This window comes from Cnephaeus nilssonii (assembly GCF_951640355.1).
Source record: "Cnephaeus nilssonii genome assembly, chromosome: 10".
Classification (NCBI taxonomy): Eukaryota; Metazoa; Chordata; class Mammalia; order Chiroptera; family Vespertilionidae; genus Cnephaeus; species Cnephaeus nilssonii.
The window spans coordinates 5898479-5910989 of NC_137081.1; the positions used below are offsets into that span (position 1 = coordinate 5898479).

At 38.7% G+C, this 12511-nt stretch overlaps 1 protein-coding gene across 5 annotated transcripts in view; it reads left to right on the top strand.

Moving 5' to 3' along the window:
• Positions 1–12511, top strand: part of SLC39A10 (solute carrier family 39 member 10) — a 57032-nt gene that overhangs the window by 35297 nt on the left and 9224 nt on the right. For all 5 annotated transcript variants that reach the window (XM_079782985.1, XM_079782982.1, XM_079782981.1 and 2 more), the window contains exons 2-5: positions 1744–2768; positions 4676–4883; positions 8249–8418; positions 9034–9234. In XM_079782985.1, coding sequence (XP_079639111.1) covers positions 1755–2768; positions 4676–4883; positions 8249–8418; positions 9034–9234 — 1593 coding nt within the window. In that variant the 5' untranslated portion in view covers positions 1744–1754. The remainder of the gene's footprint in view (positions 1–1743; positions 2769–4675; positions 4884–8248; positions 8419–9033; positions 9235–12511) is intronic.

Here is a 12511-nt window from a genome sequence, read left to right on the forward strand (position 1 = left end):
GACAGAAATAGTCTGTGTTGTCATGTTGCTAAATGTCAAAATGCGTTCTTGTTACTAAAAGATTGCCCTGAACAGGGATTTTTCTTCTCGAACCTAATGGACAGGAAAGGTGATCTTACCTGACTGCTTATGAATGGCAGGCTGGTGTGAAGTCAGAGACATGAAACAGCGACCAGCTGCTGAGGAAGGAACACACAGGGGAGCGTGAGGGCGGAGGCTTGGCGGGGGAGGGGGGGGCAGGGGCTTTTAGAATGACAGTGTGGTGAGTTAGCCGGGCTCTGCTCTGCCGGTGGCAGGTAAATGCTTCAGCGTTGGATATGTCAATGCAAGGATAGAATGACTGAAGCTACAGCTAGCTTTTTTTTTAAGATTTATTTTTTAAATGTATCTTTATTGATTTTTTTTTTTTTTTGAGAGAGAGAGAGGAAGGGAGAGGGGGAGAAAGAGAATAATCGATGAGAAACATCCATCATCATCTGCCTCCTGCACGCCCCCTGTTGAGGATTGAGCCCACAGCCCGGGCATGTGCCCTGATGGAATCGAACCTCCAGTTACATGGGTTGCTGCTCAACCATGAGTCACGCCAGCCGGACCAAGCCTGATTTTTAATGTAATTGTAGTTAGTTTAAATTTACAGAGCCACATGTGGCTAGTGGTTGCCATATTGGACAGCACAGTTCTGGACATTTTATTGCTTTCATATTTATTGTTTTAGATTTAAAATCCATCTGTAATTGGTTTTTAGTAGGTGGGGAGGGATTGTTTTATTTTTTCTTGTATATAGAGATCTAGTTGACAGTCACCAAGAAAAAGAGAGCCCTTTCCTATTTTTGTTCTCAGTTTTGTGTATCTGGTATGTTCACTCCCACACCCAACACCACACCGTCTTTAGAACGTGGTTGAGTGCATCTTCTTCCTACTTCTGCAAAGGCATCTTGGCCCGTCTCGGCTTGTTCCTTTTCCAGCCAAGTATTACAAGTATCTCAGATTCTCACAGAGTTACTTCGGGGATTTTAATTGGGGTTACATTGGATCTGTATCCCAGCCCGTCAGAAGCACGATATAGTAATCCATTTATTTATGTCTTGCATTTCTCTCAATAATAATCTGTGATCATATTTTATGTAAAGGTCTTGCATATCTTTTGTTATTTATACTAGCTATTTGCTATTGTAAATAATACTGTTTTCTAATTTTCTAATTATTGCTGGTATATTGAAATACAATTGATTTTATGTCATTCTTATATCCAGCAACTTAACTAAATCAACTTATTAATTCTTAGAGATTGTTTTGGATTTTCTACATACCCCATCCTATCATTTGTAAATAATGACAGTTCCATTTCTTTATAACTCACACATTTTATCGTTTTATTTCATCTTGCCTTATTGCAATTACCAGAGGGACTCAGAGCAGAATCAGCACACTATTTTGTAAAGGACCAGATAAAAAGGAAGCCAATTCCTGTATAAATGCATAGACTCTTAAGTGTTGTGCTAAAAGGAAGTCAAAGTAGATGTCTGGTAGATGAGTCTATCAGTTTGTAGTAATTCAAAGGGCTGTACGCTATTTTGATAAAAGGGGCCATTTTTCCAGGGAACGGAAGAGGAGCGAAGGATTCAGAGCCACGGAAAAACGGGGTAAAGCGTTTGCTGGGTGGATTGGCGCTGCTGGAGAGTGTGGTTATTTTGAGTGTGACTAAGTACAAACTAATGCTTGCCTCTCTTTAAATCCCTTTAGGCAGAATAGAAATGAAGGTACACATGCACACAAAGTTCTGCCTCATTTGCTTGCTGACGTTTATTTTTCATCATTGCAACCACTGCCACGAGCCCCACGACCACGGGCCCGAGGAGCACCACAGACACCATCATGGACTCACGGAGTCGGAGCCGAGCAAATTCTCCGAGCTGGACGCTGCCAAAAACGAAAAAAATTACTACATCGAAAAACTTTTTGACCGTTACGGAGAAAATGGAAGGTTATCCTTTTTTGGTCTGGAGAAACTTTTAACAAACTTGGGCCTCGGAGAAATAAAAGTAGTTGAGATTAATCATGAGGATCTTGGCCACGATCATGTTTCTCACTTAGATATTTTGGCAGTTCAAGAGGGAAAGCATTTTCACTCCCATAACCACCAGCATGCCCATAAGCATCTAAACTCAGAAAACCAAACTGTGACCAGTGTATCCACAAAGAGGTACCATAAGTGTGACCCCGAGAAAGAGACAGTCGAAGTGTCTGTCAAGTCTGATGACAAACACATGCGCGACCGCAATCATCGGTTATGTCATCACCATTGTGTGCGCCATCACCTCGATCATAACACCACCCGCCATCTTTCCAATGATTCCATCACTCACGGTGAGCGTGGGGAGACCAGCCATGAGCCTTCGGCAGAGACCAATAAAACACAGGAACATTCGGAAAGTAAGCCGCCGAGAGGAAAGAGGAAGAGGAAAGGGAAGAACGATGAAAATTCAGAGGTCATTACACCAGGTTTTCCCCCGAACCATGATCAGGGTGAACAGTATGAGCACAATCGGGTCCATAAACCTGATCGTGTACATAACCCAGGTCATTCTCATGCACATCCTCCCGAACATAATGGTCACGATCCTGGTCATGGACACCAAGATCCTGATCCTGATAATGAAGGTGAACTTCGACACACTAGGAAGCGAGAGGCACCGCATGTTAAAAAAAGTGCAATCTATTCAGCTGCTAGTCACAAAGATCATAATGAAGATGACCGTCAGCATGAGGTGAGTAGAAGAAGATGGTTGCTCCATAATTCTTAGATAATTGTGGAGCATTTTAGGTAAAAAGAGAAGTAATGGTGGAATAGTTAATCATATTAAAACATTTCTAGGTAATGTAAAATAAACACGTTAAGGAAGTTAAATCAGATTGAAGTTTTTATCCGGATTTTTACTTGCATTGTTTGTTCTCAAATTTGGGTTCTTAAAATCTAAATGTTTAAAGGTTGTTAGAAAATATAACCTTATATTCATTATTTTACTACCTTGCTTATGACTTTATTAAACTCCCCAAGTTAGTTTTCATGTTGTTATTAGGTGGTTTCCAGATATTTGAAAATTGAAGCCTTTTTTGTTCAATCTTTCCTCTTGGGAAGTGACTAGACAGTTTCTTTTTTATGACTATTAACTTACTGAATTAATTACAGAATGGGTCCTAGTCATTGATATAGCTCCAAATCGGGTATTTTGTGCATATCGTAGGTTTCTTTTCTCAATGTCACTTTATGATAGGGCCTACTTGCTCATGATATAGTCTTCTCATGCCTTTGACAGATTTAGGGTGAATGCAAAAATATACAATAATAGGAAACTCCAATAGTCATGAGGTGTTTGTGTTTTTCTTCTAAGTTTTCATGATTTTTTGGAATAATTTCACATCAATTGATTTCTTCTTAGTTTTTAAAAACTATATTAATCTTAAACACATTTATTTTTTTGTTTTATGAAAGGTATATTAACACCTTTGTTTATTCTAATTTGTATCACTCTTAAGTTTAGAAAAAATTGAATTTATTGTTCATACGTATAAAAAGCAGCACCATCTAATATAGAATATGATGGAATAAGACTTCATCCTTTGTTGTTTATGTCTTTACAATTTAAGTATGTTTTGCATCTAGGTAAATATCTTTGTGTTTCTTCCCTGGAGAAGTCACCAGATAATTTGTTTTTAGCAGTTATAAACACTGATAATCTTAGTTTACTTTTAAAGAATTATATTCATCTGTTACTATGGGTGATAGCCTAGAATCTTTTGTTGCTAATAACTGGACATTATTATTAATGTTTACTTTTTGTGTCAAACTTGTAGGGTTGGCATCATCAAACCTGATGCGTGTTTTGAATTTTCTCAGGATTTATGGGAATATTGTATGCATTGGGTAGTGTCGTACCTTATGTTAAAACCTGGGAAGAATCATTTTTTGGTTTGTATGTGTGTTCTGGGTTTGGTTTTTGTACGTAGGTAAAATCATAGAATGAGGTAGCAAGTCAATAAACAGGTATGCTAGCTAAGTGGATGTGTATGAAAAAGAGGCAGTACCATCTTTTTTGCCTTATTTTAGATACTTGTTTTCTGTATGATGGGGTCAAACTTGTTTGCCCTGTTTCCTGCTTTGTTTGGTTTTGCACTGAAAGTACTAGTGGGTGAAGCTGCCTTGTTCTCATCTCCCAGCTTTAGCATTGGGCTAGAATCCCCTTCGGCAGTGAAAAAGTCTGTCTGATACTAGAATGCAAAGTAACTAAAGTAATTTAAATTTATTTAACACTGTTTTACAAGTAAGAATCTTGAGTAATTAATAAATACACTTTGACTAGAGAAGTGATTGGCCCCCACCCCCGTAAGAATCTTGAGATTACAGTTGTGAATCTCTCTGATCAATGGCAATAGATCGTTATCTTTCATGTGTTAGAATAGAAGAACCTTTAAAACCCATAAAAAGCCTTGGGTAATAAGTTGAATGTATCCCTATCATAAACTCCTATCCAAAAGCTTTATTTCGAATATATATATTGTATTACAAATTATTTTCAAATAATAATTCGAATATTTTCTTTATACAGTAAATTGTTTCTGCATGACCTTTTTAAAATACTCTCTTATTTAATTTGTTTTATCACTTTCCTTACAGTGTTTGAACGTCACTCAGTTGTTAAAATACTATGGTCATGGGGCCAACTCTCCCATCTCCGCTGATCTGTTCACGTACCTTTGCCCTGCGCTGTTATATCAGATTGACAGCAGACTCTGTATTGAACATTTTGACAAACTTGTAGTTGAAGATTTAAGTAAGGATAAAAATACAGTTCCAGAAGATAAAGCAAATGTTGGGGCATCCGGTAAGAAAGATTTCTTTTTCTCCTCAAGATGGTTTCTATTCTAATTTTTTTATGTAGTTGAATTAGAAAGTAATTCCGAATTACTGCCCTCCTTTTGGTGTCTTTCAATATGTTTTAATATGTATGCTTAAAAAAGACTTGGGTAAGACAGGAGGCACGGCAGTATAGTGTGGCATTGCAGAGGAAGGATTTTGCTAGAGAACTAGATGAAAAAAGATACACAGGTTTGTGATAAATGGATCTTTCTTGATGGGCAAGTGTAAATAATGGGCCCCTCATTAAAATTGTTTGGTGTTCTAATTGCTTAACATTTAGCAGGGGTTGAGGGCTCTGGTGAAATGCTAAGATGATGGTTTTTAAGGAAGCACAGAGGAAAGCCAGTGGGACCTAGAGGGTATTATGCTAAGTGAAAAAGGCCAGTCAGATCAAGACAAGTACCATATGACTTCACGCACAGTGATTCCCAGAAGGAAAGGGGGGTGAGGGCGGACAGAAGAGGGTAAGGGACAGGGATAACTTTGGTGATAGAAGGAGAGTAGACCTTTGGTGGTGAACACACAATACAATATACAGAGGATGTATTATAGAATTGTATGCTTGAAACCTATATAATTTTATTAACCAATGTCACCCCAATAAATTCAATAAACTATATTTTAAAAGATAAACAGAAGCCTGTAATTGTACCCATTATGTTCTTAACCTGTGCTGTGCTCGACTGCTTCCTGCTAAAAGGGTTCTTAAGTATGCTTTGCTAGAATATGACCGGGAGATGGAGAGTTATATTTAGTTATACTTCATAGTGTTTTAACAGGTGATGCAGCCAGATAGGAAAGTGGTATAGAGGTAAATACTGGTCTAGGTATGTATTGCTGTAAGTACAGATTAGTAAGAAAAAATACAAGAACGGTCTTCTAGGTAGACAGGCTGGGTCCAGACTGGTATGCTTAGTAAAGGGAGTCCATGCCCTGGTTTGAACGCTGATGTTTGGGTGGATAAATAGGCCCCTCTCTGGCTTCCTGTTCCCTGATCGTGGTGGAGGAGTAAATACCTCGAGAGGCACCGTCTTTCAGGCCTTCTGCATTGTCACTGTGACAGGAGAGAAGGGGAAGCTAGGCCTGAGATTACTGACTTAAAACAAGTCATTTGTTCTTTACAGGGAAGACGGAGACTGAGAGATTGTCACATTGAGATTTAAAATTAATAGCCTTTTTTTATTTTTAAGGTTTTGAAAAATTCTAATTTTGGCTTCCACATCCACTGTAGATTATGACTTAGAGTTTTCCATGCTGTAATATTGGAATAATCTACATATTATAGTAAACTGCTTGACTAGAAATATTGCAAATTACAGTTTATTCAATCTGAAAAGCCTTATAGGAAATTGTACTTGCTTTGAAGACAAATACATTACTAATAGTGAATATTGATCAGTTGTTTGCAGGTGGTTATTAGCATTGTCAGAAATGAAGATTGAATTAATTATGTGCTAATAGACGTTGATAATTGTAGAGAGAAAGCCCTGCTAGAAATTATTTTTAATGACTGCTGTACCATTAAGAAAGGTTAACTTGTTCTATATAAGTCTCCCGTAGAGGCACAGCTACTACCTCATTAACTGTTCAAAGGCTGCTGCAAACCCAATATACTATGTACTGTGTACTGTAGAAATCGTTTGTTTCACAAGATTGGCCCATTTAGTCATAGAGTTGACCCTCACTTAATTGCCAAGGGGGTGTGAATAGGTTGATAAGCATTTTCTGCCAATTAAAATGCTGAAACAGTGTAGAAAACGGCTATCGTGCGCATGCTTTGAAGCAAGTTAATTAGAAAGTTTCCACAGATGAGCGCTTCTTTTTAAAAGAACGCATTTTCTCTCTAGATAATGAGAAGGGGAATTGGTGAATAACTAAGCTCGAAGACCTTCAACGTTTTAAGCGACCTAATTTGCAGAATAAGTGAAGTTTCTTTCAGACATTTAGCATGTGTTTTTTTAATTGCAGTTGGTATCTTGGGTGCAAATAAAGGAAACATTTGGTAGTTGTATTTAATAGTTTATACATTCTTAGTTTGGTATACATTTTATAAAAGATGCTTCTTTAATGTGTTTTTTAAAAATTGATTTGGAGAGAGAGACATCGATGTTGAGAGCGAAACATCGGTTGGCTGCCTCCTACAGCCCTCTACAGGGGATCAAGCCCACAACCGGGGCATGTGCCTTCACCGGGAATTGAACTGGTGACTTTTTGGTGCATGGGATGACACTCAACCAACTGAGCCATACCGGCCAGTTTTTATTTGTCTTTGTTTTATACCAAATAAATTGTGATTTAAAAAGCACAGTAATTTGGTTAGAAATCAGAAGAATTTTATTACCCAAATTGCTTTTTTTAACACCTAGGAAATTATGATAGAGTTTACTTAAGCTTAAATACAAATATTATTATTTCTAAAAAGTAAGGGTTGTTTTTTTGGTTGTTTTTTAGTTTTTTAAGTAAATTGTACAGAAAGCCAAATTGGAGGAAAGAGAGTTTGGAACTGGGTGTGGAGGAGTGATGATATCGAGGAAAGTAGAACTGAATTATCCTTGTAAAATAAGAAATGAGATACAATAATAAGACTCTTTTGTATGTCATGTGAATATATTTCCATTTTGGACTAATACGTAGTTTCTTAAACTTTTTAAAGAAAGATTTACAAAGATTACAGTATATTATGTACTTGATTTTTCTTTAATGCTTCCAGGAGAGGTTTATAATTAGACTAGAGGCCCGATGCACAAAATTCGAGCATGGGTAGGGTTCCTAGGCCTGGCTGGCGATCAGGGCTGATCTGTGGGGCAACCAGCAGGGCTATTGGGGGGGCCCCTGCTGGCACCTGCCTTGGCTGGCCTGGGGCCTGTGGGCTGGGGGCAGCTCTTGCATTGAGTGTCTGGTCTGCCCTGTGGTGGTCAGTGCGCGTCATAGGTCGTTCTGCCATTCAGTTGATTTGCATATTAGGCTTTTATTATATAGGATTCTTTAAATAAATAGTTTTATTGCTGTGGCTTTGCCATTAGAATTCAGTCTAGATATTAAGAGTGAATCACAGCCTTAATTCATTTTAAGTCCCTTTTTCTGATAAGGTGGGCCACTGAGGATACTATTTATAATTTGCTCTGAGTTTCTTAATTCCTTTTTTAAGTATTTAAGCTAGTTATATGGTTAGTTATTTTGTTTTGTTTTTAAGCATAACAGTACCAAAATATAAAGCTTCTTAAAAAGTATAGTCTGGGTGTGACTCATTTATCTTATGTTTATTTTTCTTGGGAGCTTTTTTGATTTATGTTTTTATGCTAATGTTGACTATCAATTTCTTTCCCGCAGCTTGGATTTGTGGTCTCATCTCTGTCACTGTCATTAGCCTGCTTTCCTTGCTTGGCGTGATCTTGGTTCCCATCATTAACCAAGGATGCTTCAAATTCCTTCTCACATTCCTTGTTGCTCTAGCTGTAGGAACAATGAGTGGAGACGCCCTTCTTCATCTGCTGCCCCATGTAAGAAATTTTTTTAAACTTAAAAAATAAAATAAAAATGAAAGTATTTAAGCTAAAAGGTTCTTTCATTAGCAAGCTCTAACAAAAAAATCTAGCCTTTGTGCTATTTTATTTGCTTAATAGGATAAATATTTTTTTCCATTTGAGCAGTTTTAATAGCAATATTTTTAAAATAAATTGAATCATTAGGTTTTAAAATAGCAAAAAGACTGGTAATGTCAGTTATATTCACCTGTCCGAATGTATACATGTCAAATCACCACGATGTGTACTTTAACAATCATTCTCTAATGTTTAAAGTTCTCTAAGATTAATACTGTATAATCAGCTTAAGAAGAAGTTAGGTGATAGGGAGTCACAAGTGATCACCCGCTGGTGAATTCCTTTTGTTTTGTTTTTACTAAATACTAGGCATTTATCTGGGTCATAGACAAAGGACCCATCGCTCCCTGTCTGCTTACTGCTGATACGGCTCTGACTGTAGCATGTATCTTAACCCCTCTCAGCATTTGAGTTGGTGGTCTTTGTTTTAGAGTTACCATGAAGCGTACTTTCATAGCATTTCAATAGCATTTTAATTATTTGTTTCAAAATTTTCCTTATTCTTAATACCAGTCTCAGGGTGGACATGATCACAGTCACCAACACGCACACGCGCATGGCCATGGCCATGGCCATTCTCATGGACACGAGCCCAAGAAGTTTCTGGAAGAGTATGATGCTGTACTGAAAGGACTTGTCGCTCTAGGAGGCATTTACTTGTTATTTATCATTGAACACTGCCTTAGAATGTTTCAGCACTACAAACAGCAAAGAGTGAGTACTTTCCAGTTGTTTATTTCACTTTCTGGGATGTAAAACTCAAAGACCATCGTTTTCTGGCCATGTGTTTAATTATAGTGTTAGTGTGATTTAAATTTCTTTTTTTTAATAGGTTATCTTCATAGTAATAAATGGCTTTGATCCTGGCCATTTTTGGTCATTACATTTATTTTGGCATTTATAATCAAGAAATAGTAGTCTCAGTCTCAGCTCATTTGTATCACATCTTATTTAACTGAGTTAAACAGGATGCAAAAGCTATTGGTCAGTTTACGCTTACAAAGATGCAAAAATATACAAATACAAGCAAGTTTCATCAGTCTTCCTAGGTAATTTCAACTATAAGTGGCTTTTATTGTCATACACTTTAATGAAAATGTTTTCAGACAGCACACTTCTTTATCAGAACAGCCTTGCCAACGGTAGAGTACTAGAGGTGTAAGAATTGACATTCAGGGAGCTTTGTAGGAAGGAAATAAGGTAAATGAAGGAAATGGTGATTCTTCTCAAGAGCAACAAACCACGTGGGAGATGATGCTTGGACTGTTGATCACATCCCTGCTTGTCATGAACTGTCTGTGTTTCCTGTCACATGTATGAGAATAACAAATATCAAAAGAATTTTCTCCCCAAGAAGGTGAGCTTGGGGTTACCATTCACCATGATTACACGTCTCCGTGTTCAAGTTGATTTATGTGTATCTAAAGTTCTATCTTGAATATATCTCACTAACATGTTTGTGATACCAGTGCTGATTGTCTTCAGTATATGCTCTTTAAATCTAGAGGACATTTTTAGGAAGCTTTCCACACACACACACACACACACACACACACACAAGGATTAAAAAATTCTTACATTTTGTTAGTTAACTACAAATATTCAAAAAAGAAAAAATACTTTCTTCTTCCTCAAGAACATTGGATAGTCGTGATCACCATATATACAGTCCACACATAGGATACAACTTTTATGCTATTTTTATGGTATATGTATGTGATGTTTATAGATCTTCTTGAGACAAAATAAATAGTTTACAATAGAACTCTGAACTGGGAGGCAGGGGGAGTGATTCTAGTTCTTGCTCAGCCACAGCTAGCTGTAAAACTATGATTCATTCATCATGACTTTCAGTTGCTAACTATGGGAAATAAATCCTACTTCTCATTTTCATGTCCTATTCCAAGTAGAATATATTTCGTTTTAATTGCCGTATTTTAGTCAGGACACCATCATGTTTATTTGCCTCCGAAGGAGGGCGGTCACGATGGTGTGCCAGGGAAGAAGGATCTGAGGAATGGTAAAGGAACTGGGAAGGACCCACGTAGAGCAGAGTGAGAGAGAGTCCACGGCACGCGGTGTTGAAGAGTTGTGGAAGGTCGTGGTGGAAGACTAGAATGTGGTGGAAGGTGCTGAGTAAGAGTGGCTGGAGGGGAGTGAGTCGGCGAAGGCGATCACTGCCGATCATGGAGAGGAGAGGTGAGGTGGGCTTGAACTGCAGTCATGGCGTAAGGACTGGGGAGAGGAGGTGGTTAAGAGAACTGTTAAAATGAAAGAATCAATAAGAAGTCTTAAAATTTGATTAGATGTAAGAAACACGAGAATTTAGAGTCCATCTCGGTGAATACCTAATTTGGATCACAGTTACATATTGCAAGCTATATACAGGAGTTTTGGAATAACTGTGAAGCCTGAATGTTCTTCTGTTGTGTATACCTATTAACATCGAAGCAGCAGATAGTAAGTATTTAATCTGTTAAATTATTAGAGACTGTATACTTTACAGAGAAGTACAAAATACACAAATTTTCCTTTTTTATGATTTAATCTTGATCTCAGTTTGAACTTAAATTTACCAGCAAAATGAAACATTTATTTTTATAAAGTAAACTAATGTAGGCGAACAGAGTCCCCAAAATATGGCAGCTTATTTGTAAATTTGAAGTTGTGGGAGCCCTAGTCAGTTTGGCTCAGTGGATAAAGCGTCGGCCTGCGGACTGAAAGGTCCCAGGTTTGATTCTGGCCAAGGGCACATGCCCAGATTTTGGGCTCCATACCCAGTGTGGGGCATGCAGGAGGCAGCCAATCAATGATTCCCTCTCATCATTGATGTTTCTATCTCTCTCTCCCTCTCCCTTCCTCTCTGAAATCAATAAAAATATATTTAAAAAAAAGAAAAAGGAATTGTGGGAGATAAAAAACAGAAGGTACTCTTGGCAGAGGGGTATTGTAAGTTTATAATAAGGAGTTTTTCAAGTATATCAAGGAAAGGAATCTAGGTAGATAAGTCCGTGCATGTCCTTTATGATGAACAGGACAACGCCTAATCTACGATGAGACTGCTGTGCAGGCCTTTCTGCAGAAAGGAGATGAGTGATACTCGAACAGAACAGACACTTGATCGTCTGGGAGGAAAGTCAGCTCTTGGAAGGGAGCTTTCAGAGCATCCGTTCAGCAGCACCGGCCATGACCGGTTCAGGCTGAGCTGGAGGGGGGTGATTTGGCATGTTTTTCGGAAAGTGGGCAGTCAGAGCCACAGCAGTCCCAGCAGCCGTTCGCATTTTCTCCTTTACTCTCTCTGTCCCTCTCGGCTTTTACTGCTGCCGGCTCCTCCTCCACCTCTTCAGTGACTCATGACTGTTGTTCTCTCCTCCGAGGACGTCTCCATACTATTATTATTTGAACATTGTCTGTTTCTCCCCTTTCTGCTACCTATTGCTATGAAGCAGAACAGCCCAAACTTAACGGCTTAGAGCAACAGTTTATTATTTCTCTTAATCCTGTCAGGGATCTGGGCAGGGCCCAGCTGAGCAGTGTGTTTGCTTCACTTGGTGTCAGCTAGAGCCACTCGCTGCTACATTCACACTCCACTGCCTGCCGGGGCAGGTGAGGTGCAGGAATGCCTCCCTCCTCGTCTGTGTGCCTGCATCTTGGTCTCCTCACACACCTCCCACAGAGTCTGGACCGAGCTCCAGAGCGCAACTGCTTCCCGCCAGACAAAGTGCCAGCCAGCCTCACTTCCGGTGTGTTAGGTGAAGGCAAGGCAAAGGCCAGCCCGAATGCAGGCAGGGGAATGCGCTGTACGTGCTGCTGGTGGAGAAGAAGGCTGAGGCCAGGAGGGGAGACACTGATGGTGGCCATCGCTGAAGACTCTGACTGTCTAACATACCTGTTATTTGTCTCTTACGTTCACATAGAAATAGAACTTCAAGTTGGAAGCGTTGTTAGTGGTACTTAAGTTGAAAAAAGAAGAAAGGAGGCTATTTATATA